We start from the raw sequence: 24,208 nt of genomic DNA on the forward strand, positions 1-24,208 counted from the left end.
TTTCTTCCCTATTGATTTCCAGATAAATAGTCCAATAAGCCAGAATTCTAGAAACTGAGGCCCAGATAACATGCCAGAATGTTACAAGTTCATTCAATCAGTCATCAGTTCAAAAGATATTGTTATTATGTGAAGGCTGGAGTATGTAGTGGGGATCAAGGGGGAAGAGACAAAATTCCTGCCTTAAAGGAGGAGCTCACTGTCCAGTCAGGGAAAGACTCAGGAGCTTAGGAAGTGCTGCCAAGTGTTTTTGGGTTGTGATATTGTTTCACTTTCTATTAGGCACTTATGTGGCGCTTTAATGGGTGTATGGTTCTTATCCTACTATCTGATGGCCTTGCTCTTTTTTCGGAGAAACCCCACCATTGACTCCTCGCAACCTGTGGGTTGCACTGACTGGCCAGCCTCAGGGCTGGCGTGTGGGCACCTCGTCCAGGGCTCTGCAGGGCAGGGAGGACCTGAGGCATCAGCTTACTCATTTCCAACTTGCAGGACGCGATACCCAAAATGTCTCCCAGCGTGTGGGATGGACAAGCTCTGCACATGACACACGTCCAGGTTGTAGCCAGAGGCTGGGGCTGAGGGAGACAAAGGGCAAGTCAGCTGCTTCTCACCCAGCAAGCGCCCCGAGCCGTGAGCGCTGATAGGCCACCACCCACATGCCCCAAGGAGGGGAGCCGACCCCCAAAGACCCAGCTGCCCACACCCGACGCAAGTTGTAATCTGCCTCCCTGGACTTCCCCTTGAGGGCCTTGACTCAGGGAAATATGGAAGCAGCGACTCCCTCGTACCCAGAGCTCTGGCAGCCCCAGGGCCTGGAAAGGACACAACTTCCTGTTTGTCCTCTCGGCAAAGAAGGAAGGATGAGAAGGTGGAGGCCCTTAAGAGAGGAGCAGATGGGAGGGACCCCTTGAAAAGATGGGGCTGCCCCAAGGCGGGGTGTATCTCCCACATACCCACTTCTCCCCTGGACCTGGGGCTCAGGCACCCTGAGAACTCAAATAATTAGCCTCAGGCTTTTCCCATGGGCTAAGTTTCAAGATCACCTGATCCCTGTGAAGCTGCCTCCTTACTCATCTAATGGTCCCGTACTCCCCACCTCACATGGACCAGTCTTTTTCCTAACCATTAGATCTCAGACTCCCCCACCTCAGGCAGCCTAGGCATCATCTACAAGCCCAAACTGTCCTATCTGGCCTTGCTCTCCTTCCAGGCATCATGCTACCTGCACAGAATCCTAGGATGTCCGAGATGAGGCCCCACCACTTGTTCAGATGAAGAGACTGAGGCCCAGAAAAGGGAAAGGACTTGCCTAAGATGGCATAGAGTAGTAGCACCATGGGTAGGACCAGACCCAGCCCAGCTCTAGGTCTCTATTAACCATCTGCCTTTTTTAGGGTCCTACTCCCCCAAATCTCACTGTTGCCATCTTTGCCTGCCTTCTGTCTTTTCCTCCATACCTTGCCTATACTTTGGACTCTTTCTTTCTTGGACCCCCTTCTCCCTCTGGGGTTCCTGGGCCCCACATTACCTAAGGCCAGTCCCACCCTTAGAGCAGCTCCTCCTTTACTCTTGTTTCATTAAGCCTTGCTGTTTTTCTGTTCACAGACACGTGTCCCCTGCCTCCCCACCTCCTTTGCCTACCAAAGAGAAAAGGCCCAGACAGCAGCAGCCTCATTAAGATGTTGCAGGAGTTCATCTTTCAAGCAGCTGGCAGGACCTGACCCAGGCTTAGTCTCAGAAGACCCTTGGGATTTGCTGGCAACCTGGACAGGGTGAAAGACGGAAATGATTATGCCTCTGGGGCTCTTGCACTGTGACTTTTCTCACAGAGGCACCAGACTGATGACACTGGGTGGGGGTGAAGGAAGGTTTTGCCTATAGGGGTTGTAAAACCGCAGGGGTTCAGAGAGGAAGTATAAGCAGTTTAGAGATTTCCTGTGCCTGCTTGCATTTTCACATCATCCTGGAGCAGACAGCAGAGTAACTGGATGACTTCCTCTTTTGCCCAAGAGCTGCTTGCTGTGTGTTAGTCCTTCACCAGCACACGAACTTCAGACTCTTTTAAGCTTGGTAGAGGACTGATCTAAAAATTTGTGGTACAACCATGATGGGATAGCTTTCTCTTAACATTGAAAGATGCCTATGATATGCCATTAAAGAAAAAGAGCAAGTTAGAGAACAATGAATTTACAAACTCATTTCGATTCTAAAAAAGAAAATATAATACCCATTGAATGAGAGAAAATATTTGTAAATCATATATCTGATACGGAACTTGTATCCAGAGTATATCAAGAATTCTTGTAACTCAACAGTAAAAAGACATCTCAATTTTTTAACTAGGCAAAGAATTTATGTAGATATTTCTCCAAAGATGATATGTAAATGGCCACCAAGCACATGGAAAGATTCTCAGCATCATTAGTCATTAGAGAAATGGAAATCAAAACCCAAATAAAATGCCACTTCACACTCATGAAGATGGCTAGAATAAAAAAGGAAAAAAGAAAGAAAATAACAAGTGCAGGTGAGAACGCGGCGAAGTCGAACCCCTTTGCCATGGAGATGTAAAACGGTGCAGCTGCTGTAGAAAACAGTTTGGCAGTTTCTCAAAAAAGTTGAAGAGTTACCATATCACCCACCAATTTCTAGGTATAGACCCAAAAGAATTGAAAACACAGTTATAGAAAGTTTATACATAAATGCTCATGGCAGCATTATTCATATTAGCTCCAAACTGGAAACAACAGAAATATCTATGTGAATGGATAAACAAAATGTGATAAATCCATTCAATGGAATATGATTTAGCGATAAAAAGGAATGAAGCGTGACTAGAGTAAAAGAAGGTTTTTGAATTTGGAATTTGACATATTCCATTAAATTGATTTCACAAAGTCCCTTTATTCATAGATTAATTGGTTGGTTTTGATTTTTTTCTTCTTGAACCATAAGACGAAGTTCTTAATGTATCATAAACATTAAATTTTGATAGGTTTCTGCTGGTCTATTAAATAAAGCATTTGTAATCCTAAAAAAAAAAAAAAAAAAAAGGAATGAAATACTGGTCTATGTTAAAACATGGATAAACCTTGAAAACATTATGCTAAGTTAAAGAATCAGGCATCAAATGTCATATATTTTATGACTCCATTTAAGTGAAATGTCCAGAAAAGGCAAATCTATAGAAACAGAAAGTAGGTTGGGGGTTGTTAGGATTGGTGGGTGTAGGAGTGAGGATTGACCGCTAATGCATGTAGGGGTTTTTTTGGGAGGTGAAGAAATGCTCTGGAGTTAGATAGTGGTGGTGGTTGCACAACTTTGTGAATATATTTAAAACCACTAAATTGTACACTTTAAATTTGTGATTTTTATGGTATGTGAATTACATTTCGAAATATAAAAGTTAAAAATAGAAGTTGAAATTATGTGTGTATGTATGTGTGTGAGTGTAAAAAAAATCCAAAATGACACATGACCAAATTCCAAACAGAATAAGGTTTATACATTTCTGTATATGCAAAATCAAGATCAAGCTCGTTGGCATGGCTTTCAAGAGCCTCACTGCCTCTCCATACTTCATGTTCTAACTGACCAAATGTTTCATCAGTGTTCAAATAGACCAAGTATCTACAGAGGAGTGTATGAAACTTGAAGCGTTGGCCATACTGGTAGTCCCTTCTGAGGAACGCAGCTTCAGCAGGTGCTTTCTGTATGACGATATCCTGGCTGCATCAAATTAACAGTAGGAAACTGATCCTGTCGGTGACGTGATGGCTAACTGGACATGAAATCAATGCCCAGGACAAAGTTAGCCATCGATAGACTGAACACAACAGATGCCAGCTCTCTTCAGGATGACTTGTTCTCTCTACTTGTTATGGATTGTTCCATACAGGATCATAAAAATGGACTCAAACATATCAACTCACAGATAAATGGCAAATGAGATCCTAGACTGGGAAGTTCTAGAGTACACAGAATCTGTGCATCTTCAGGCAGATGCCAGTGGCCTGGGTGCCTCAAGTCTTCAGCATCCTTTTTAAGGAAAAAATTATTTTAATTATGTCATCTTTTTCTATAGATTCGTCTGAAAACAATATGAGATCATTTTCTCTTGCTCTACTCAAGAGAGTAAATGGAGTTTGTGTCCAGCCAATTCTCATCTTTATCACTGCTCATTCCATGGTCAAGACACCAATATCTTGTGCCAGGATTTTGTGGCAGTCCTCTAACTAGTCTAACTGCAGTTTTACCCTCCTACAGTCTATATTCTTCGTACAGCAGCCAGAGGGATCCTTTAAAAACATCAGATCGTGTTACTTTCTTACTCAAAACCCTCCATTGGATCCCAATTTCACTCAAAATACAAACCAAAGTTCTCACTGTGCCTCATAAAGCCTTAACCTTTCAGATATCTCATGATCTCTCTGACCTCATCCCCCTCTATCTAGCTCACTCCTTTCCACCCACACTCTTTGATCATTCTAGCACACTTTTGCCTCAGGGCCTTTGCACTTGCTGCTCTCTTGCTTGGCTTTCCCAAGAAAGCCTCATGGCTCATTCTCTCATCAACCTTAGACCTTTGTTCTTTAGCACTTATAGACTTCTGCTTATACTTTTTAATTTATTTATTCATCCAGTTTATTGTCCATCTTCACTAGAATGTAAACTCCAACGAGCAGTATTATTATTTGTTGTTGTTATTTACTCCTGTATCCCTAGTACCTAAAACAGTGTCTGTAGCATAGTAGGTAAATATTTAGTCAGTAAATGTTTACTGAATGAGCGAATGCTTGGGGCTGCCTTTGCCTCTGAGAGTAGTTAAGATGTATTTTTGCATTCTAAGGCCTAGGCTCTTGGAAGCAAAAAATTGTATCTCTAAAAGGGAAAGGCTGAAGAAGTTAAAAGAAGAGGACTGAATTCTCAGAGCCAGAATTTATTTCATATATAAAATTAAATAATAAACTAGTAGCAGGTAAACAATCAGTTGGTTCCTTCTGGAAATTAAACTGGAGAATATAGAGAGGACTGGCCAGTTACAAGTGAGAGGAGAGGAGAATGGTACAGACGTGCAGAGAAGTAGATGTCATGAGAAAGAAATCATGAGGTCTACAAATAAGGAACAGTGATAACTTAGAGGGCTACCTCCATTCCCAGTGGCCTCTCTAATCCCAGTCCACACTTACTTCCAAACTGACCTCTCTCTCTGGTGGCTCTTATAGGAATAAAACGTTGAATAAGCCGGAGTGTGGCAGCAGGGTGCCTCTGAGCGTGCTCGGGGGCCAATGGGCCTCTGGCTGCGGTAGAAGGCTGCAAAAAAAGCTGGCTGGGGCTTCCTCACCCCCACACTAATTCACCAGGCCTGACTGCCTACAAACCCAGGATCAACCAGGGTGTTGACGTAAGAAATGTCCAAACTTGTAGAGAATTTTTTATAAGACTTTACTTGAGCCAAACTGATGACATATGCCAAGAAGCAAGATCTCAAACCTCCCAGAGAATGACAGTTTTGCATTTTCTTTTATGCATTTGAAATTAAGGACAGAACTTAAGGAGATTACTTGAGGGTGGGAGAAAGCAAGGCCAGGATTGGATTACATGATAGTTAAGATTATCTGCTCCCTTGAGGATGGTCCACTTTAGAAGGAGGGCATCTGAAAGGGGGTATTTCAAAGGTATGTTAACCTAGATGCACAGAAACAATGGACAGGGCTGGCTTAAGGCAAAAATAAGCCTTTCAGTAAAGAAATTATAGGCCTGGGGAGTGACTACCCACCATGCTCTGCCCAGTTAGGGATTTATGATCAGATCCCCCTGTGAGGTGACTTTCCCTAAAACCTCTTTTGCGTCCATGAGGGAAAAGTTCTCTCTTCAGATTCACAAAGATTTGCTGATGCAGATGCTGCTGGTTGCCACCAGCTGCTCTTGGCCCAGCCTTACCACCTACCACTTCCTCCTGCAGTGGCACCAGCCTCTTTGGTCAGGATGATTCTGACAAATATCTGGGTCACCACAGTACCCCTTCCCCTTCTTCCCACCTGCCAGGAGGTTAGAAGGTAAAACTCTCCAGAGAAGGAGGCTGGGCCTCAGAGGAGAAGAGGCCACTAAGGCCCAGAGGGCCCACAGTGGGTGGGGCTTATAGCCACGGCCCTGTTCCAAGGCCCTTATGAGCTCATGGCTAGATGGGCCAGGGCATTCTCAAGCTCTAGAAATGCTGCCTGGATTTTCTGAGAGAGGGCTGAGCCGAACACACCACAGGTAGGGGTTTACTAAGGATGGCACCCCTTGGGGGTTCACAGGCGGTCCACAGGGCCCTGGTTTCATGGCACGACCACTCTCCAGTGGCTCCATTTCTAGCCTCTCACCACGCAGTTGATTTTTATGGCCAAATGAGCTCTTAGTTCAGTTACCAGCAGTATTGTCTTGCTACGTTGTGTGAATGAAACTCTTCACCTCTCTGGGCCTTGGTTCCTTCTCTCTGCATAGCTCAGACTTCCATAGGCCTCACCAATCTGTAAATTCAAATAGGATCATATTAATCTTAATACTCCCATGTTATACTAGCTAGTACAAGATCTCCATCTTCTTTCAAATTCTTGCTCTATTTCAGAAAATCTCCAGAGGTATTTCTTTCATTCTTTTTTTTTCCCCTAGGGGTATTTCACTGTCTTCTACTCCCTGGTATGGGAGCTGCTCCAGACTTCACAGCATGGCTATTGTTTTATAGCCAAGACCTTAGATATAGCAATTCTTGGCTATTGGCCTCAAGCCCTCAAAATACCAAGTTCATGTATTACCTTGTACTAAATCTTCAACCAGGTCCTGCTTACACACTTCCAGAGATGGGGTGCTCATGACTTCTCAAAGAGATTCATTGTGTCTCCAGCAGCTCTGCCTGTAGGAAAATGCTTTCTTGTGTTACGTGCCAATTTGCCTTCTTGTGACTTTCATGCTATAGACTTTGTTCTGCCCTGTGGAAATGCCCAGGACAAGCTGTTTTCTTCCCCACCTGGAAGCCCTTTCAGAAATTTTGACAGGGCTCATGTCACTCCTTACTCTTCTCTCTTCCAGGCTGAACACACTTAGTTATATCTAATAGTCCCCATAATACACAGTCTTAAGTCCTCTGACCACCTCAGGAGAAACACTTGTTTCAACTACCCTCCTAAAATCTGATGTCTCAAAATAAATGCAACAAGAATGTTCAAGGAAATCTTTGAATTTAAAAAGGGAAGAAAATAAATATCCATCAATAATAGGAACTTGGTTATATCGATCAAACAAATCCATTTTATAGAATACTGTTCAATCTTTAACAAAATTCTGCAGATTTACAAGTACTAACATAGAGAGATTGTCATGATAATGCAAGTAGAAAAAAAATTACAAAACAATGTGTGTTACATTTGATTTGTCTGCTAGGCAGGAAGTCTGTCTTTCTCAGCCTCTTTCTCTCCCACATCTCTGTCTCTTAAACATTTCATTTTTTAGTGTACACATTAAAACAAATTGGAGGATATTTATTGAACTCTGCATAGTTGCTTCTAAAGTCTAGCGATGTCTTGAATTATTGCTAGAGTATACAGAGAATGAGGTTTGGGGGACTTTCATGCTATGATATATATCTATAGTTTTTTTTTCATATAAAGAGCACACATTGATTTTATAATTAGAAAACAATAATAATAAAGGATTTGCAGTGCTTTAGTGAGCTCTGAATATCAGGGTACTGATCTGTCCCTCATTCACATTCTTTCTATTTATTCACTCAACGAATGCTCTCTGAGATCTTCTCTGCACCAGACTGCATACTGGCCTTGGGCTATGGAGCCCAGTGAGACATGGTCCCAGATATGAGGCACTCACAGAGAAAACCTAGCATGATAAATCCAAGAACAGAGTAAATTCCAGGGTTATGGGGTCACAAGGGAGATACTTCTTGGAGTCTTCAAGATAATAGCATTTGTTGGGAATAAAGGGCTTTTGGGTGATTGAGAGCATTTGATGCAAAGGCCCAGTGGCAGGGAGACCTGTGCTGTTTTCTGTCCACCCCTCCACCCTACTCCACCCTAGTCTCAGCTGCCATCATTCCTCACTGGTCCTCTGCTGCATCCTGCCCCTCCAGTCTACTCACCTAGTAGTCAGAATGGTCTTTCAAAAACACAAAAATACATCACCAAGGAGTGTGTAACAATTTCCCTGCTGAATCAATCAGCCCTTAAAATGCATGGTGCCGGAGCATCAGGCCCATACCCGGCCATCAAAAAAGAAAAAGAAGAAAAACATAAATACAACCATGTCATCCTCATGCTTAAAAACCAATCCTGCGGCTTCCTCTTTCTTTTAGGACAAAAAGTCCAAAAGTCTTTCATATGACCCTTCAGATCTTGCATCCAATCAATCAGGAAATCAGTTGGCTTTACTTTCAAAAAAATCCAGAGTGCTCGCTTTGGCAGCACATATACTAAAAAAAAATCAGAATCTGATCACCTCTTACCATCTCCAATAAACCACCTGGTGCAAGCTCCCATCTTCTTGGTTTTTGCAGGAGCCCCCTTAGTGTCTCTCTGCATCCAGACTCCAACCCCATTCAACCTCACCTAACAGCCAGAGCAATCATGTCACTCCTCTGGTCTAAACCCTCCAATGGCCCTCATCTTACCCAGAGCCAAATCCAAAGACCTTATAGTGGCATGCAGACCCTACACATCTGGTCCTTCATTGCCACTCTGACATCACCTCCTCCTATTCTCTCCCTCATCCACTTGTCACCAGATGCACTGGCCTCCTTTAAGTTCCTCCAACACATCGACCTTGCTCCACCATGGGGCCTTTGCCGTGGATCTTTCTCTGCCTAGAATGCTCTTCCTCTAGGTCATCACAATACTTTCTCCCTCACCACATTCAAAGCCATCCTCTCATTCTCTCTTTACCCCCAAATCCTCCACTCCCTGAGTTCTGCCATCACTCTGGGTCTCTTCCTCTCCTCTCTCTCTCTCTTATTCTTATGACAAAAGGTGATTCATCAGAGCTTCTCACATTTGCCCCAGATTCAAAGCTGAAGCTTCTTGCCACTTTGGATGATAGAAGGTGGTTTAGTATGTGAAGGCTGTGGCCATGGGTGTCATTTCTCAAGTATAATGAGGCAGAGCCTATTTCTGAAGCCCCATGGGGCAAGCTCAGGGGATGTGGGGGTTGGGATCTGGGGCTGTGCCTGGCCTGGATCAGGCCCAGGTCAGGGACCAGCAATGGGGCACTGACCTAAATGTTGGGCCAGAGTGATGGGGACTCAGACTGATGGGAAAGGTTTTGGACTGCGGGGGTTTGCAGATTAAAAGCTATAGCAAGGTGAGATTATGTCAGTCCTACCATGACCTGTGAGGCCCTATGTCTTATGCCACCTTCCAACCCCATGCCACATCTGTCCGACCTCATTTCCTACAACTCTCCCCTCTCACTGTGCACCAATCACGCTGGCCTTCTCCTTGTTCCTAGAACACCCCGGCATGCTCCTGCCTTGGGGTTTTTGCACCGCCATTCTCTCTGCCTGAAACACAGTTTCCCAGATATCTGCATGCTCATTCCTCTCTTCGCTTAGGCCTTTACTTCAAAATCACCTTCTCAGTCAGCCTTTATCTGACCACAATCACACAGTACACACTCCTCATACCCTCCTTTTCCAGACTTCGATTTTTCTCCTTAGTATCTGTCCCTAACTAACCCAATGATTGATCTATCTATTGCTATATCTCTCCATTAGTATGTCACCTCCATGAGGACAGGGATTTTTTTCTGTTCTGTTCACTGCTATAGCTCCAGTATCTAGTGCAGTGGCTGGCCTGAAGAAGGTCTTCAATAAATATTTGTGAATGACCCCGAGATGAGGGTTGTTGTGCCACCTATTATGTACCAGATGTTTCTCAGCCATTATTTTACTTATTACTAGAAATATATGTGGTGATCTCATTTTTTATTTTTGAAAAAAGTATATATAATACACAGCACACAGCACGCTGCTCCTCACAGTGGGGAGGGAGTGACAGGGCGCCCTCTGGAGTTCAGTGTGAGGTGGTGGCCCTCCACATACAGGAAGAAAACTAAAGTACACTCAGCTAAGGTGTACTTCTCTCAGGGAGGAGGGATTTCAAGTTATTTTAACTTTCTTCCTTCTAGTAAGAAGGAACTTTCTTCCTTCTTACTAAGCTGCATTTTGTGATTTTTCTACAATAACAACAGAATGACTTTATAATAAGAAAAAATTAATTAAAAGTGAACCTACTGAAGTACTTTCAGTGTATTGGAAATATACTGAGTGTGTATTTTACCACAATAAAAAACATATTTAAAAATATTGTCCAAAATGGAGGTGTAGGAAGACCCTGAACTCACCTCCTCCAATGAACACATCAAATTTATACCTACAGACAGAGCAATACCCCCTGAAGAAAAATTGAAGGCTGACTGAATAGCTTCTACACAGCAAATAAGAGCAAGACCACATTACTGTCTCTGTCTCCGTTTCTTATGTGTTCATGGCAGGAGGTGAGTTCAGGGTCTTCCTATACCCCCAGAGCCAACATTTTATTTTATTTATTTTTTATGGTGACGTTGTTTAACGAAATCCAATAAGTTTCAGCTGTACATTTTAACAGTAAAGCATATATATGTTTACACTGTGTGTTCACCTCCCATAGTTAGATTTCTTTCTGTCACCACATATTAGACCTCTTTTACCCCGCCTACCTCCCCTCCCCCCGCTCTGGTAACCACTAGTCTATAGTCCATGTCCATGAGTCTCTGTTTGTTTGTCCTGTTCATTTGTTGCTTTTAGGTTTATATCCTTATATAAGTGATATCATGTGATTTTCAACTTTTTCTGTCTGGCTTATTTCGCTTAGCATGATCATCTCAAGGTCCATCTATGTTGTCGCAAATGGCAGTATTTCATCTCTTCTTATGGCTGAGTAATATTCTATCGTATATATGTGCCACAGCTTCTTTAGCCAATCAGCTACCATAGGACACTTCAGTTGCTTCCATGTCCTGGCCACCGTGAATAATGCTGCTGTGAACATCGGTGTGCAAATATCTTTTTGGTTACGGGTTTTCAAGTCTTTGGGGTAAATATTCAGTAGAGAAATTGCTGGATCATATGGTAGAACAATTCTTGGTTTTTTGAGGAACCTCCATATTGTTTTCTATAGTAGCTGCACCAATTCGCAGTCCCACCAGTAGTGTATGAGGGTTCCTCTTTCTCTGCATCCTCTCCAACATTTGTTATTACTTGTCCTATTGGTTATAGCTATTCTAACAGGTATGAGATTTTAAAAATGTTTTTTTATTGTGATAAAATAAACACTCAGTATGTTTTCAATACACTGAAAATACTTCAGTTGGTTCAGTTGAGAGGAATCATTGAAGGACCCGCCCACAGACTCATCAGCCCTGGGGCACAGCAAAAAACAAAAAAAAAAAACAAAAAAACAAAAAAACAAAAGAAAACACAGTGGTTTAAAGGGTACCTAGACTGCATGGGAAGGAAATCCATTTACTAACCCTAAAGCATCTGCCGGATGGGAGGGAGACTGCAGGAACTCTTTTCTCTGTTGGAGGCCCCAGAGAGTGCCATTTGTGGCCCTCCTTCTCCTCCTTGATCACACAGGCAGGAGCACAATCCAGGCACTCTAACCAGCCAGCCAAGGCCATCAGAGTACACACTAGGCCTCAGGCCCACACCAGCTCCTCTTGTTCCTGAGACTGACCACGGCTGCACCTGCTCCAACTACAGCTCCAGGCCCCAGTGTGGTTTACCCCAGGGACTGCCTGCATCCTGAGCTGGCTCCAACCATAGTCTCAGCCAGCCCGCCAAGGCAACCCTGACAAGGCTTGCTCCAGGGACTCCCCACAGTCCTTGCCTGCTCCAGCTCCGACCTACCTGCCAATGTGGCCCCAGTGTGCCTTGCCCCGCCTTGTCTCCCTGTGGCCCATGCAGACCTGTTAAAGACACCTGGCTCCAGCTGGCCTGCCAGAGACACCCCACACACCGCATGTGCAGTCTACCAAGGGGGAAGCTCCTATACAAGGCCGCTCTTTCAAGACTTGGAAAGGTTGAAACAGAGACAGCCAAAATAAAGAGACACATAAATATGTTCCAAATGAAGACCAGGATAAAACCCCATAAAAAGACCTAAATAAAATGATAAGCAGTCTACCAGATAAAGAGTTCAAAACACAAGTTATAAGGATGCTCAATGAACTCATTAGAAGGGTAGATTAACTCAGTGAGAACTTCAACAAAGAGATATAAAATATTAAAAAAATCAATCATAACTGAAGAATACAATAACTGAAATTTAAAAAAATACACTAGAGAAAACAACAGAAGATAATTGATGCAGAAGAATGAGTCAACAAGTTGGAAGACAAGGTTGTGGAAAACACCCAACCAGAACAGCAAAAAGAAAAAGGATCCAAAAAAAATGAGGATAGTTTAAGGGACTTCTGGTACAACATTCAAATCACAGGGGTACCAAAATAAGAGAGAGAAAAAGGGACAGAAAACCTATTGAAAGAAATAATGGCTGAAAACTTCTCCAACCTGGTGAAGGTAACAGACATCCCAGTCTAAAAAGCACAGAGTCCCAAACAAGATGAACCCAAAGAGGCCTACACCAAGATATATCATAATTAAAATTCCGAAAGTTAAAGAGAGAATTTTAAATGAAGCATGAGAAGAGCAGCTAGTTACGTAAAAGACTATCAGCTGGTTTTTCAGCAGAAACTTTGTGGAAGGTAATGGCATGATATATTCAAAAAACAAAACCTACAACCAAGAATACTCTACAAGCAAAGTTATTCTGAGGTGAAGAAGAGACAGTTTCCCAAACATGCTTCCTCCTCTTCTGCTAGGTCAGCTATCATGGCTGTGAAGACTCTGAACTCTAAGGCTGAGGTAACCTGAGCTCAGGCAGCTTTGGCGGTCAACATCAGAGTGGCCCGTGGGTTGCACGACATGCTGAGGACCCACTTGGGGCCTAAGGGTACCATAAAGATGCTTGTTTCTGGTGCTGGAGACATCAAGCTTACTAAAGATGGCAACGTGCTGTTTCATGAAATGCAAATTCAATACCCAACAGCCTCCTTAACAGCCAAAGTATCAACAGTCCAGGATCATGTAACTGGTGATGGTCCGGATCATTAGAGAGCTGTTGAAATAGGCAGATCTCTACATTTCTGAAAGTCTTCATTCCAGATTAATGACAGAAGTATCTGAAGCTGCAAAGAAAAAGGCACATCAGTTTTGGGGACAAATCAAAGTGAGCAAAAAGATGGACAGAGAAAACACTCATAGGTGTGGCCAGAACATCTCTGCGTACTAAAGTTCATGCTGAACTTGCTGATGTCTTAACAGAAGCTGTAGTTAACTCCATTTTTTCCATTAAAAAACCAGATGAACCTATTGACCTCTTCATGGTTGAGATCATGGAGATGAAACAGAAATCTGAAACTGATACGAGCTCAATCAGGGGTCTTGTTTTGGATCATATGGCACAGCATCCTGATATGAAAAATAGAGCAGAAGATGCATACATCCTCATGTGCAATGTGTCATTAGAATATGACAAAACAAAAGTGAATTCTGGCTTTTTTTTTTTATAAGAGTGCAGAAAAGTGAGAAAGTAGTAAAAGCTGAAAGAAAATTCGCTGAAGATAGAGTTAAAAAAATAATAGAACTGAAAAAGAAAGTGTAGCGACTCGGGTAAAAAAAAAATTTGTTATTATTCAAAAGAGAATTGACCCATTTCCTTTAGATACTCTCGCAAAAAAAAAAGGCTTAGTAGCTCTGTGCAGAAATATGAAAGGAGAAATATGGAAAGACTGACTCTTGCTTGTGGTAGGGTAGCTCTAAATTCCTTTGATGACCTAAATCTTGATTGTTTGGGACATGCAGGACTTGTCTATGAGTATACACTGGTAGAAGAGAAGTTTACCTTTATTGGGAAATATAACAATCCTCACTCTGTCACTTTATTGGTCAAAGGACTCAAATCAAAGGTGCAAAAAGAGATGGCTTGATGGCTGTTAAAAATGATATTGATGATGGCTATGTAGTTCCAGGTGCTGATGCAGTGGAAATGACAATGACAGAAGCCCTGATTAAATATGAGCTGAGTGTAAAGGGCAGGGCCCAACCTGGAGTTCAAGCATTTGCTGGTATATTGCTCATTATTCCCAAGGTTCTTGCTCAGAATTTTGGTTTTGATCTTCAGGAAACACTAGTTAAAGTTCAAGCAAAACATTCAGAATCAGGTCACCTTGTGGGTGTGGATTCAAACACAGGTGAGCCAATGGTAGCAGCAGAAATAGGCATATAGGATAATTGTTGTGTAAAGAAGAGACTTCACTCCTATACAGTGATTGCCACCAACATTCACCTGGTCGATGAGATCATGTGGGCTGGAATGTCTTCTCTAAATGGTTGAAGTGAAGCTTCCCTTGTATCGTCTGAATCATGAAGACGCTACGGAGTAATCTTAAGCTTTTGTCCAGGCTTCAAATTATTTTCAAAGGAATTTTCTTTTCCTATATGAAAACAGGAGAGAACACTGGCACTTATTCAAATTCTGAAGTCTAAAGTTATAATTACAGTATTTTAAAAATTGTACTCAATGTACACACATAAAGCAGGGCATTTTCAACCAATGAATGGGACGTTTTGCTTTAGATTCGTTGATATAAAAATACATGTTAGAAAAGCACATGCACCTATCTTATTAAATATTCCTTGAAAAACAAAACTGTATCCCAGACAAGCAAAAGCTAAAAGAGATCATCACCACTAAACAGGCAATAAGAGAAATGTTAAAGGAACTTCTTAAATTGGAAAAGAAAAGGCCAAGACTAAAAATAAGAAAATATTGGAAAGAAAACAATCTCACTGATAAAGGCAAACATTTAGTAAATGTAGTGGATCAAACAATAATAAAACTAGTATGAAGGTTAAAAAACAAGAGTAATAAAAGCACGTATAACTACAGTAATACATTAAGGGATACACACACACACACACTGTAAAATATGTCAAAACCAACATTGGGGTGAGTGAAAAAGTAGTGATTTTAGAATGCATTTGAACTTAAGTGACCATGAACTTAAAATAGCTTGTTATGTACGAATCTTATGGCAACTCCAAACCAAAAATCTATAATAGATACACAAAAAGTAAAGAAAAAAGGAACCCAAACAAATCACTAAAGAAAGTTATCAACATACAAGAAAAGAAAGCAAGGAGGAACAGAGAAGAACTACAAAATAATAATAATAATAATAATAATAATTTTAAAAATAGCAATATGTAAATACCTATCTATAATCTATAATTGTTTTATTACTCTGCCATAAAAAAAAGAATGAAATCTTGCCATTTGCAACAACATGGATGGACCTAGAGAATATTATGTTAAGTGAAATAAGTCTGACAGAGAAAGACAAATACCATATGATTTCACTTATATGTGAAATCTAAAAAACAAAAACAAATAAACAAAACGAAACAGAAGCAAACTCATAGATACAGAGAACAAACTGATGATTGCCAGAGGGAGCGGGTAGGGATTGGGCAAAAAAGGGGAAGGGGATTAAGAAGTACAAACTTTCAGTTATGAAGTAAGTGACAGGGATGTAATGTATAGCATAGGGAATAGAGTCAATAATTTTATAATAACTACGTACAATGACCAATGGTTACTAGACTTACCATGGTGATCACTTTGTAAGGTACATAAATGTTGAATCATTATGTCGTGCACCTGAAATGAATATAATATTGTATTTAAACTATAATTAAGAATAAATTTTTTAATTGGAAGAATGTGTACTGAAAAAACTATAACTAGCCCTAGCCCCAGTGCTTTTGTTACATATGAAAAACGAATGAGGGGTTGGCACTCAGATCCTTTTATTCTTTAGAACTGTCTTCCTTGCCTGCTCTCCCAATGCCCCCTCCACATTTTTACTTTGGCAATCTTTGACCCACATGCTTTAACCCAAACGGTAAGTGTAGTTCAGAAAAAGATAAAAAGGTTGCTTTCAAATGCTCATGATACAGTCACAAAAATCACCTGCAAGACGCCCATGTGGATCTCCTGCAGAAAGGCAAATGAACTTCTGAATCCAGTGGGTTTGTCACTGGCCGAGGCAAATTTATGACTTTCTTTACATTGGCACAAGTGAACATTGCCTCCAAGTAGAAGGAACAGGGAACTATATGGGTGAAAACATTCCCCCAAAAGAGTCCTTCTTCCTTAAGGGGCATGGTGGGGATTGTTAGAATAATCGAGGGGGCCCCCAGGGTAAGGGGGTTGATTCCCAGATGATGACCCTGTGCAAGACTCTTAACTTATCTAGGACTTCAGTTTCCTCATCTGTAAAATGAAGATAATAATGCTAGTCTCCTGTGGCTGCTATGAGGATTAAATGAGGAGCTAAATAAATGTGAAATGCTCAGTACCATGCCTGGCTCATCATATGTGCCAGCAAAGTGTATTGTATAAAATGATGCATTCATTTGACAAATGTTATTGCCATATAAAGTGCTAGAGAAAGCAAGGTGGAAAAACAGAGCAGCCTCTGCCCTATGGTGCTTACAGACTAGTTGGGGAGGCAGATGGTCATGGTGAAAGCACATGAATAAAGAATTACAAATAACGCTATGTGCCAAGAAGGAAAAGTCCACAGAACTGAGAGAACATATAACCAGGGGCATCTGGTCTAGTCCCTTTTTTACCCAGGCGAGGTGACTATGGGTGGAATAGAATGTTTCTGTTTTTCTTTTAGTGACATGAGGATCCTTCACATGTACATTATGCTGAACATTTTGTGAAGAACTTTTCATAGTTGAGGTTTTCATATGATCCTCTCACCAGATCCTAAGCAGAGATTATAACCCTCATTTTGCAGAAGTGGAAACTAAGGTGTAAAGAGGTTATACAACCTCCTCAAGGCCAGATAACTCACGGATAGCAAATCCAGAGGTCAGACAAAACCCAGAGGTCTTTTGCTTCCATAGCTATTGCTTTTTCACTATCTCTTTTTCTTTTTGTATTTTTGATTCTGAAATATAGCATGCTTTTTCAAAATGTTGAAATACAGCTTACTTACAAAAAGAGTGTGGGGAAATACATATGTATGGTTTAAAGAACACCCATTAGCTACCACCCACCCAAGGAACAGATTTTAACACAGCCCAGAGATCCCCTATGTGACTTTCCCCAGAAGTAATCCCTATGCTTACCTTTTTAAAGGTTGTTTTTTTTTTTTTTATCATTTATGTATCTCTTAATATATTATTGCTTTTCCTGGTGTTGAACTTTATATAAATGGCATCTTAGTTTATGTGTTATTCTGTAACTTCTTACTCTCCACATTTTGTTTTTGAGATTGATAGCTATACTTATAATTCATTTTCACAGAAAAATAATATTCTATTTTGTACATTTATTTTACCACATTTATTTATGTATTCCCCTGTTAACAGACACTGGGTTATTTCCAGTGTCTTGCTGCTATAGTTATTTTTTTAAGGGAAGATAAATAGCTTTGTTTTTATAAAAAATTTTCCAAGATGTTATGTTTTGTTAATTTAAATTCTAGTCCCTATATCCACATTAACAGTACTGTTTGGTTCTATCATTTATTTTAAGTTTACCATCAGCCAGGAACTGTATTAGGTGCTTTACACACATTTTAAAATTTAATTCTCATAACATTCCTATCTGATATGTATTATCTTCAGGTGAAAGGATTATTTTATAAGCAATGAAACTGAGGTTAGTAGAAGTTAAACAATTCTCCCAAGGTCATTAGGTGGGCCAAGATTGCAACTCAGTCTAATTCTAATGTTCAAGTTCCTTCCAATTCACTCCATGCCTTAATACTGTGTTGTGCATTAATAAAAACCAAATGTAATGCTGTACTATAAGATCTATAGGTATCTCCTATTTTTTAAATATTTTTGTGGCAAAATACACAGCATAAAATTTACCATCTTAACCATGAGTGTTGACTACATTCCTATTGTTGTGTGATTCATCTCCAGAACTCTTACATTCTGTACATATCTCCTGGGGTACATGCGCAGAATTTCTTCTAGGGCATGTCCTATCAGTAGAACTGCTGAGGCATTCCACCTGTGGGTGGAATGCATGGGATTCCATATGTTCAACTTTATCAGTTAAGGTCAAACATTTTTCCAAAATGGTTGCACCAATTTATACTCTCATGGGAAGTTACTTTTTAAAAGTATGTAATACATTCATATATTTAAAAATGTTCTTTTTAAAGTTCCAAATGTTAAAGGAACAAAAGGACAATAAAAGGAAAAATCTTCCATCCCTTAAGCACATCATTCCCTCCCTGGAGCAATCGATATTATCAGTTTCTGGTGATCATCCTTCCAGAAATATGCTATCACATATACTTCTCCCTTTTACAACAAATAGTAAGTAGCATTCTATCCACACTGTTCTGAAGCTTGCTTATTTCTCTTAACAAACATCATAGGCAATATAACCTGATGTTCTCTGGAGCAGATTGTTTGGATGTATATTCGGCTACACGCTAAGCTGGCTTTAACCTTGAATAGGTCATTTAATCTCTTTGTGCCTTATATTCCTTATTTGTAAGGTGTGGAAAGAATCCTAACTCAAGATTTTATGAAATTAAATTAGTTAATATATGTAAAGCATTTAGAACTGTGCCTATCAGAACTGTAACTATTATTAATATAATTATATCAGTGTTTCCTCCTTATTTTTTATGGTTGCTTGGCAGCTTGTTATATAAATGTATAACAATTTATTTAAATCATAACATAAACATTTACGTTGATTCCAGTATGTTGATATTCCAAACAGCACAGCAATAAAAAACATATCATTTCTCACTCATTCTGGTAGGATAAAGTCCTAGAATTGGAACTGCTGGATCAAAGGTATTATGTGTAGTTATAATTTTAATAGACATTGGCAAACTGCCCTTCATGGGTACATCACAGATTCTCATTTGTATTAACTTAAAGAGATATAGAAACTTCAGAACAGAACGGATCTAGGTAAACTACTTTGTTGTTCAGATGAGTCAAGTAAAGCGGAGAAAGGGAACGTGACTCTTATAGACTGGTGGAAACAGCATCGAGACCCATGCAGGTGTCTTGAGTGCTAAAACTCTTTCAAACCCATTTTAACATTTTATTATTTTGATGCTGCAGTTTGCTTACATAATGGTAGGAACTTAATATCTCATTTCTCATTATTCTTTCCGATTTTTTCCCCCATTGGCTAATTTCCTACCCTGGACTGATCATACGCGCTGTCAAGTGACCTTTGAACAATTCTAGCCGGCTTGAGGTTTGCCAAGTGACGGATGTTCCCTCGTGTTTAAAAATGCTGTACTAGGTAAACTGCTTTTAGAAGAGCAGAGTTCCGCCAGCCACGCTCAATTAAATTACAGTAAGGGGAGAGAACCAAACGCTAGTTCTGTAATCTTGCCGATACCAATTTTACAAGTTGGTGGTTGATTCGTACGTAATACGTAAGTCTTTTTGACCAAAGGAAACCCGCCTCTCCGTAGCAAAGTCGTCATTGGATAAAATGACTGTCAATCACCAGGGGTATAAATACAGGAGGCTGTCGGTTCTTCACTCAGGAAGGCCAGGAGCGCGCGGCGTTCTTTGAGTCCGGAGGCGCTAGTTGGGTCGGAGAGAATCTCTGCGGTAATATCTGACAGTTACTCGCTATTAACTGGAGTAGAGAATAAAAGGAGCCTCGCCTCTTTTCCCTTCCCTGCCAGGCAGGCGTGATGGCAGGAACCGCGGCGACGGGCGCCAGCGGGGAGGCGATGGCGGCGGCGACAGAAGGCTCCGCGGGTCCGGCGGGCTTATCTCTGGGTCGGGGCTTCTCGAGCTACCGGCCCTTCGAGCCCCAGGCGTTGGGCCTCAGCCCGAGCTGGCGGCTGACGGGCTTCTCCGGCATGAAGGGCTGAGGTTGCAAGGTCCCCCAGGAGACTCTGCTCAAACTCCTGGAGGGACTGACGCGGCCGGACGAGCGGCACCCGCTGGGCCGGGGCCTGGTCGGAGGCCACGAAGAGGCGGCCCAGGAAGCCAGCCTGCCGGTCAGGGCGGAACCCAGCCCAACCTTTCCAGCCCTGGGCATTGGGATGGACTCCTGCGTCATACCCCTGAGACACGGAGGCTTGTCACTGGTGCAGACCACGGACTTCTTTTACCCCTTGGTAGAAGATCCCTACATGATGGGGCGCATAGCTTGTGCCAACGTGCTAAGTGACCTCTATGCCATGGGCATTACTGAATGTGACAACATGTTGATGTTACTCGGCATCAGCCAGAATATGACTGAAGAGGAACGAGAAAAGATAACCCCAATGATGATCAGAGGCTTCCGGGATGCTGCTGAGGAGGGAGGGACTGCAGTGACTGGTGGACAAACCGTGGTAAACCCTTGGATTATCGTGGGTGGGGTTGCCACTGTGGTGTGTCAGCCAAATGAATTCATAATGCCTGACAGTGCAGTTGTTGGGGATGTGCTCGTGTTAACCAAACCCTTAGGAACCCAAGTTGCTGTTAATGCCCACCAATGGCTAGATAATCCTGAAAGATGGAATAAGATAAAGATGGTGGTCTCCAGAGAAGAGGTAGAGCTGGCCTATCAGGAAGCCATGTTCAATATGGCTACCCTAAACAGAACTGCTGCTGGGTTAATGCACACATTTAATGCCCATGCAGCCACAGATATCACAGGCTTTGGCATTCTAGGACACTCCCAAAACCTTGCAAAACAACAAAGAAATGAGGTGTCCTTCGTCATTCATAATCTGCCAATCATTGCCAAGATGGTTGCCATCAGCAAGGCCAGTGGGCGGTTTGGGCTCCTTCAAGGAACCTCAGCAGAAACTTCTGGGGGATTACTGATTTGTTTGCCAAGGGAACAGGCGGCTCGCTTTTGTTCTGAAATCAAATCTTCCAAGTATGGAGAGGGACACCAAGCATGGATCGTCGGCATTGTGGAAAAGGGAAACCGGACTGCCCGGATCATTGACAAGCCTCGAGTTATTGAGGTCCTACCTCGTGGGGCCACTGCTGCTGCTCTTGCTCCGGACAATTCCTGTGCCTCCTCTGAATCTAGCTTGTGAGATGGAATAGCAGAAGTTGTCTGGACCTTAGAGCCTTTGTACACAATCATGAATGATTCTCAAGAGTTAATTTTAAGAAGGAATTTCCAAAGAAGGCTACCTGCATAGTAGTTCCACAGTTGCCCTTTCTAGGTAATTTGAATCAGCCCATCATAAGCTGCACATTCCAAGACCAGAAGTAATATTTGGACTTTGGCGTGTTTGGGGGGGGGTGGTTGTTCAACTCTTGCATAAAAAAGCAGAAAAATCTCTTTCCTCTTTCCAATGGCAAATGAAGCTATTCTGGTTTGAGAGATTTTTCTTGGCACTGGGTTGATTAATTTGCACAGGGAGTGAGACTGTATGTTAAAATTACATACATACCAAAAAAAGTAAATTGCAAAAAAAAAAAAACTTAGAAGCAAACAAATTTGGACCAATACTGTTGATAAATATAAATTGTTAAAAAAAGATCTTATGATACAATGCCAAATTCTTTACTAGATTTTTCTGAAATACTGTCTCTTTCCTGCTCTGGACAAGAATTGAGCAGCTTGTCCAATGACTGGGAAAGGAGGATGGCAACCATCTGCCTTGGTCTCTGTTAATGATGTCTCTCCCTCTAAACCCCTTTAAGGACTGGGAGAGGCAGAGCAAGTCTCAGAGTCCAGGCCTTGATGGTCATTAAGATGTTAAATCTTGTGCTGAAAATTCCTGGTGATTTAATAAAGTAATTTCTAGTGAAATAAATAAAAAGGACTTTGTTGAAAATTTTTCTGGCTGATGTTTGGATCGTTGGAATTCTGAATCTTTTATGGTCTTATAAAATGAGTCAATTGATACATTAAGAGTCTGGCAAAGTAGAGAGTTTCCTTGTGTTTTCTCTGGTCCTGGACTAGGGGATTTAACACCCAGATTTAGGTTTGCGCTTTCCCCCTGAGCTGACAGCAAAGGACTCAAAACAGAAACACCAAGGACTAGAGGGTGGGAGAGGAAATAGCAAGAGGTTTCAATAGTTCTTAGAAAATGAAAAGTAGGTGGAAAAGGGGTAACTGACTTAGCAGAATAGAGGAAGCCAAAGTGTAAATGCCTTCAGAGTTGGGGAATAATAACAGGAAGCAAGGAGATATGTTCCAGAGGTACTAAAGAAGGTCGGGTCAAGGATAAAAACAGAGATACTGGTTGAAATTTTATTCACAGGGTAATCAGATCTTCAGAGTTCTCGAACTTCTCCCCCATTCACACAGCCAGATGACTGCCCCTCACCTTGAAGTAGAGGGAGGTTTATTTTCTGAAAAATGTGAAATAAATACTGCAAAATCAGGGACACCAGACATAGCAGAGGGGGCATGACCCAAAACAGAAGAATAGACTGAAAACTGAAGCCCCAGTCCACTTCCTCAGTTTTTGAAAATATTGTCCAGGAAGCTTATATCACTACTCCTGGAGAAAATGAACAAGCGCAGAAAAAAGACCTATAAATACAAATATTTAAAGATCCCCTAGTCAAAAATCCTTGTACCAGGAAGCCTCCCAGTTGAAAAGCTTCTCTCAAGCACATTCTTTTTAATGCTTCATTCTTGAATATGAGCAGTCAAGGATTGCCAGATATTTGTGGCAAGCCTCCAGTTTGAAGGAAGTCAAAGCAAACAGAAAAACTCAGGAAGGGAAAATACAGGGAGAAGAAAAAAAGGCAGAGATAAAAGAAGATAAAGTATCTATAAAAAGATAATAAGAACAAAGTACTTAGAAAAATATAGCTAAAATTTAAAAATTCAGCAGAAGACTTAGAAGATAAAATTGAGGAAATTTATCAGAAAGTAGAACTAAAATAAAATGCACAGTAATAGAAAAAAATGTATGAAAATCAGAGATGAGCCAGGAAGTTCAATTATCAAAGAATTATCAAAGAAAATTATCAAAGAATAATAGAAAGTTTTCTAAAACTTAAAGTGTGTCACATACCTTTTGAATTTCCAGCATAATGAGTGAAGGAAAGGCACCAATTTTATTAAATTTTAAAATGCCAGGGATAAAGAGATCCTAATAATAATAGCAAATGTTTATGTAGTGCACACTCTTTGCCAGGCACTGTTCCAAGTGTTTTATATGTATTAACTCATTTAAACTTCCAACAACCCCATTTTGTAAATGAGGAAGCTGAGGTGCAGAGAGATTAAGAAATTTGTCCAAGGTCACACAGGCAGTCTTCTAGGCAGTCTGACTCCAAAGTCTATGCTTCTAATCACTATGCTCTCCTAAAATCTGGGGAAAAAGGAAGATCACATACAAAGGTTTGGGGATAAGAATGGTATCAGACAACTCAATAGCGAATTGGAAGCTAAAAGCCAATAAAAGAATACCTTCAAAATTCTGAGGGTAAATGATTTTCTGTATAATTTTATACCTAGCCACGTTTTTCAAACATGTAGAATAGAGATACTTTTAGATATGCGAGGTATTGAAGTGGTTTCATCCCATGCACACTTTCTCAAGAAACTACTGGAAGATGTGCTCCAGCAAAACAAGGGATTAAACCAAGAAAGAAAAAAACATGGGATTCAGGAAAATCCGGCCCAGGAAAGAGGTGAAAGGAAGTATCAAGGTACAGCAAGCCTGGAGAGAAACAGTCCATGCAAGAACAGGAGACTGGCAGGCTTCCAGGGAAAGGAAAATAGAACTGACATGGTTATTGATGCATTTAATTTTGTGAAAAATTATACTGGAAGGTTAATGGAAGATGTAAAAAGAATTAATAATAATCATATAAAAACAAGTGAGTCCTAGAGCAAATTAGACCTGAAACATCACTGGAGGCAAAAATGACAAAACTGAAGCTGTCCTACTGTGGGCACATCATGAGAAGGAAGGCAAGGTTCTTTGGAAAAGACAATAATGCTGGGAAAAATGGAAGACAGCAGGGAAAGAGGAAGACCAAATATGAGATGGATTGACTCCATAAAAGAAGATATAGGCATGGGTCTACAGGAGCTTAGCAGGTCTGTTGAGGACAGGA

General features: G+C 41.2%; 2 protein-coding genes and 1 pseudogene across 3 annotated transcripts in view; 2 read left to right on the plus strand and 1 right to left on the minus strand.

Annotated features, from left to right (window-relative positions):
- Window positions 1-1,820, minus strand: part of ITGAL (integrin subunit alpha L) — a 37,441-nt gene extending 35,621 nt beyond the window's left edge. For both annotated transcript variants that reach the window (XM_011378666.2, XM_011378665.2), the window contains exons 1-2: window positions 1,645-1,820; window positions 476-578 (exon numbers count right to left, since the gene is read on the minus strand). In XM_011378666.2, the coding sequence (XP_011376968.1) occupies window positions 476-578; window positions 1,645-1,699 (158 nt within the window). In that variant the 5' untranslated portion in view covers window positions 1,700-1,820. The remainder of the gene's footprint in view (window positions 1-475; window positions 579-1,644) is intronic.
- An 11,105-nt stretch (window positions 1,821-12,925) lies between these two features.
- Window positions 12,926-14,555, plus strand: LOC105304596 (annotated as a pseudogene).
- Window positions 14,556-19,694: 5,139 nt separating this feature from the next.
- SEPHS2 (selenophosphate synthetase 2) lies at window positions 19,695-21,965 on the plus strand. The gene has a single exon (XM_011378667.2). It carries the CDS (start codon window positions 19,864-19,866, stop codon window positions 21,211-21,213), a length of 1,350 nt encoding a protein of 449 aa, XP_011376969.2. The 5' UTR covers window positions 19,695-19,863; the 3' UTR covers window positions 21,214-21,965.
- The last annotated feature ends 2,243 nt before the right edge of the window (window positions 21,966-24,208 follow it).

The sequence above is a fragment of the Pteropus vampyrus genome, unplaced genomic scaffold (assembly GCF_000151845.1).
Source record: "Pteropus vampyrus isolate Shadow unplaced genomic scaffold, Pvam_2.0 Scaffold347, whole genome shotgun sequence".
Classification (NCBI taxonomy): Eukaryota; Metazoa; Chordata; class Mammalia; order Chiroptera; family Pteropodidae; genus Pteropus; species Pteropus vampyrus.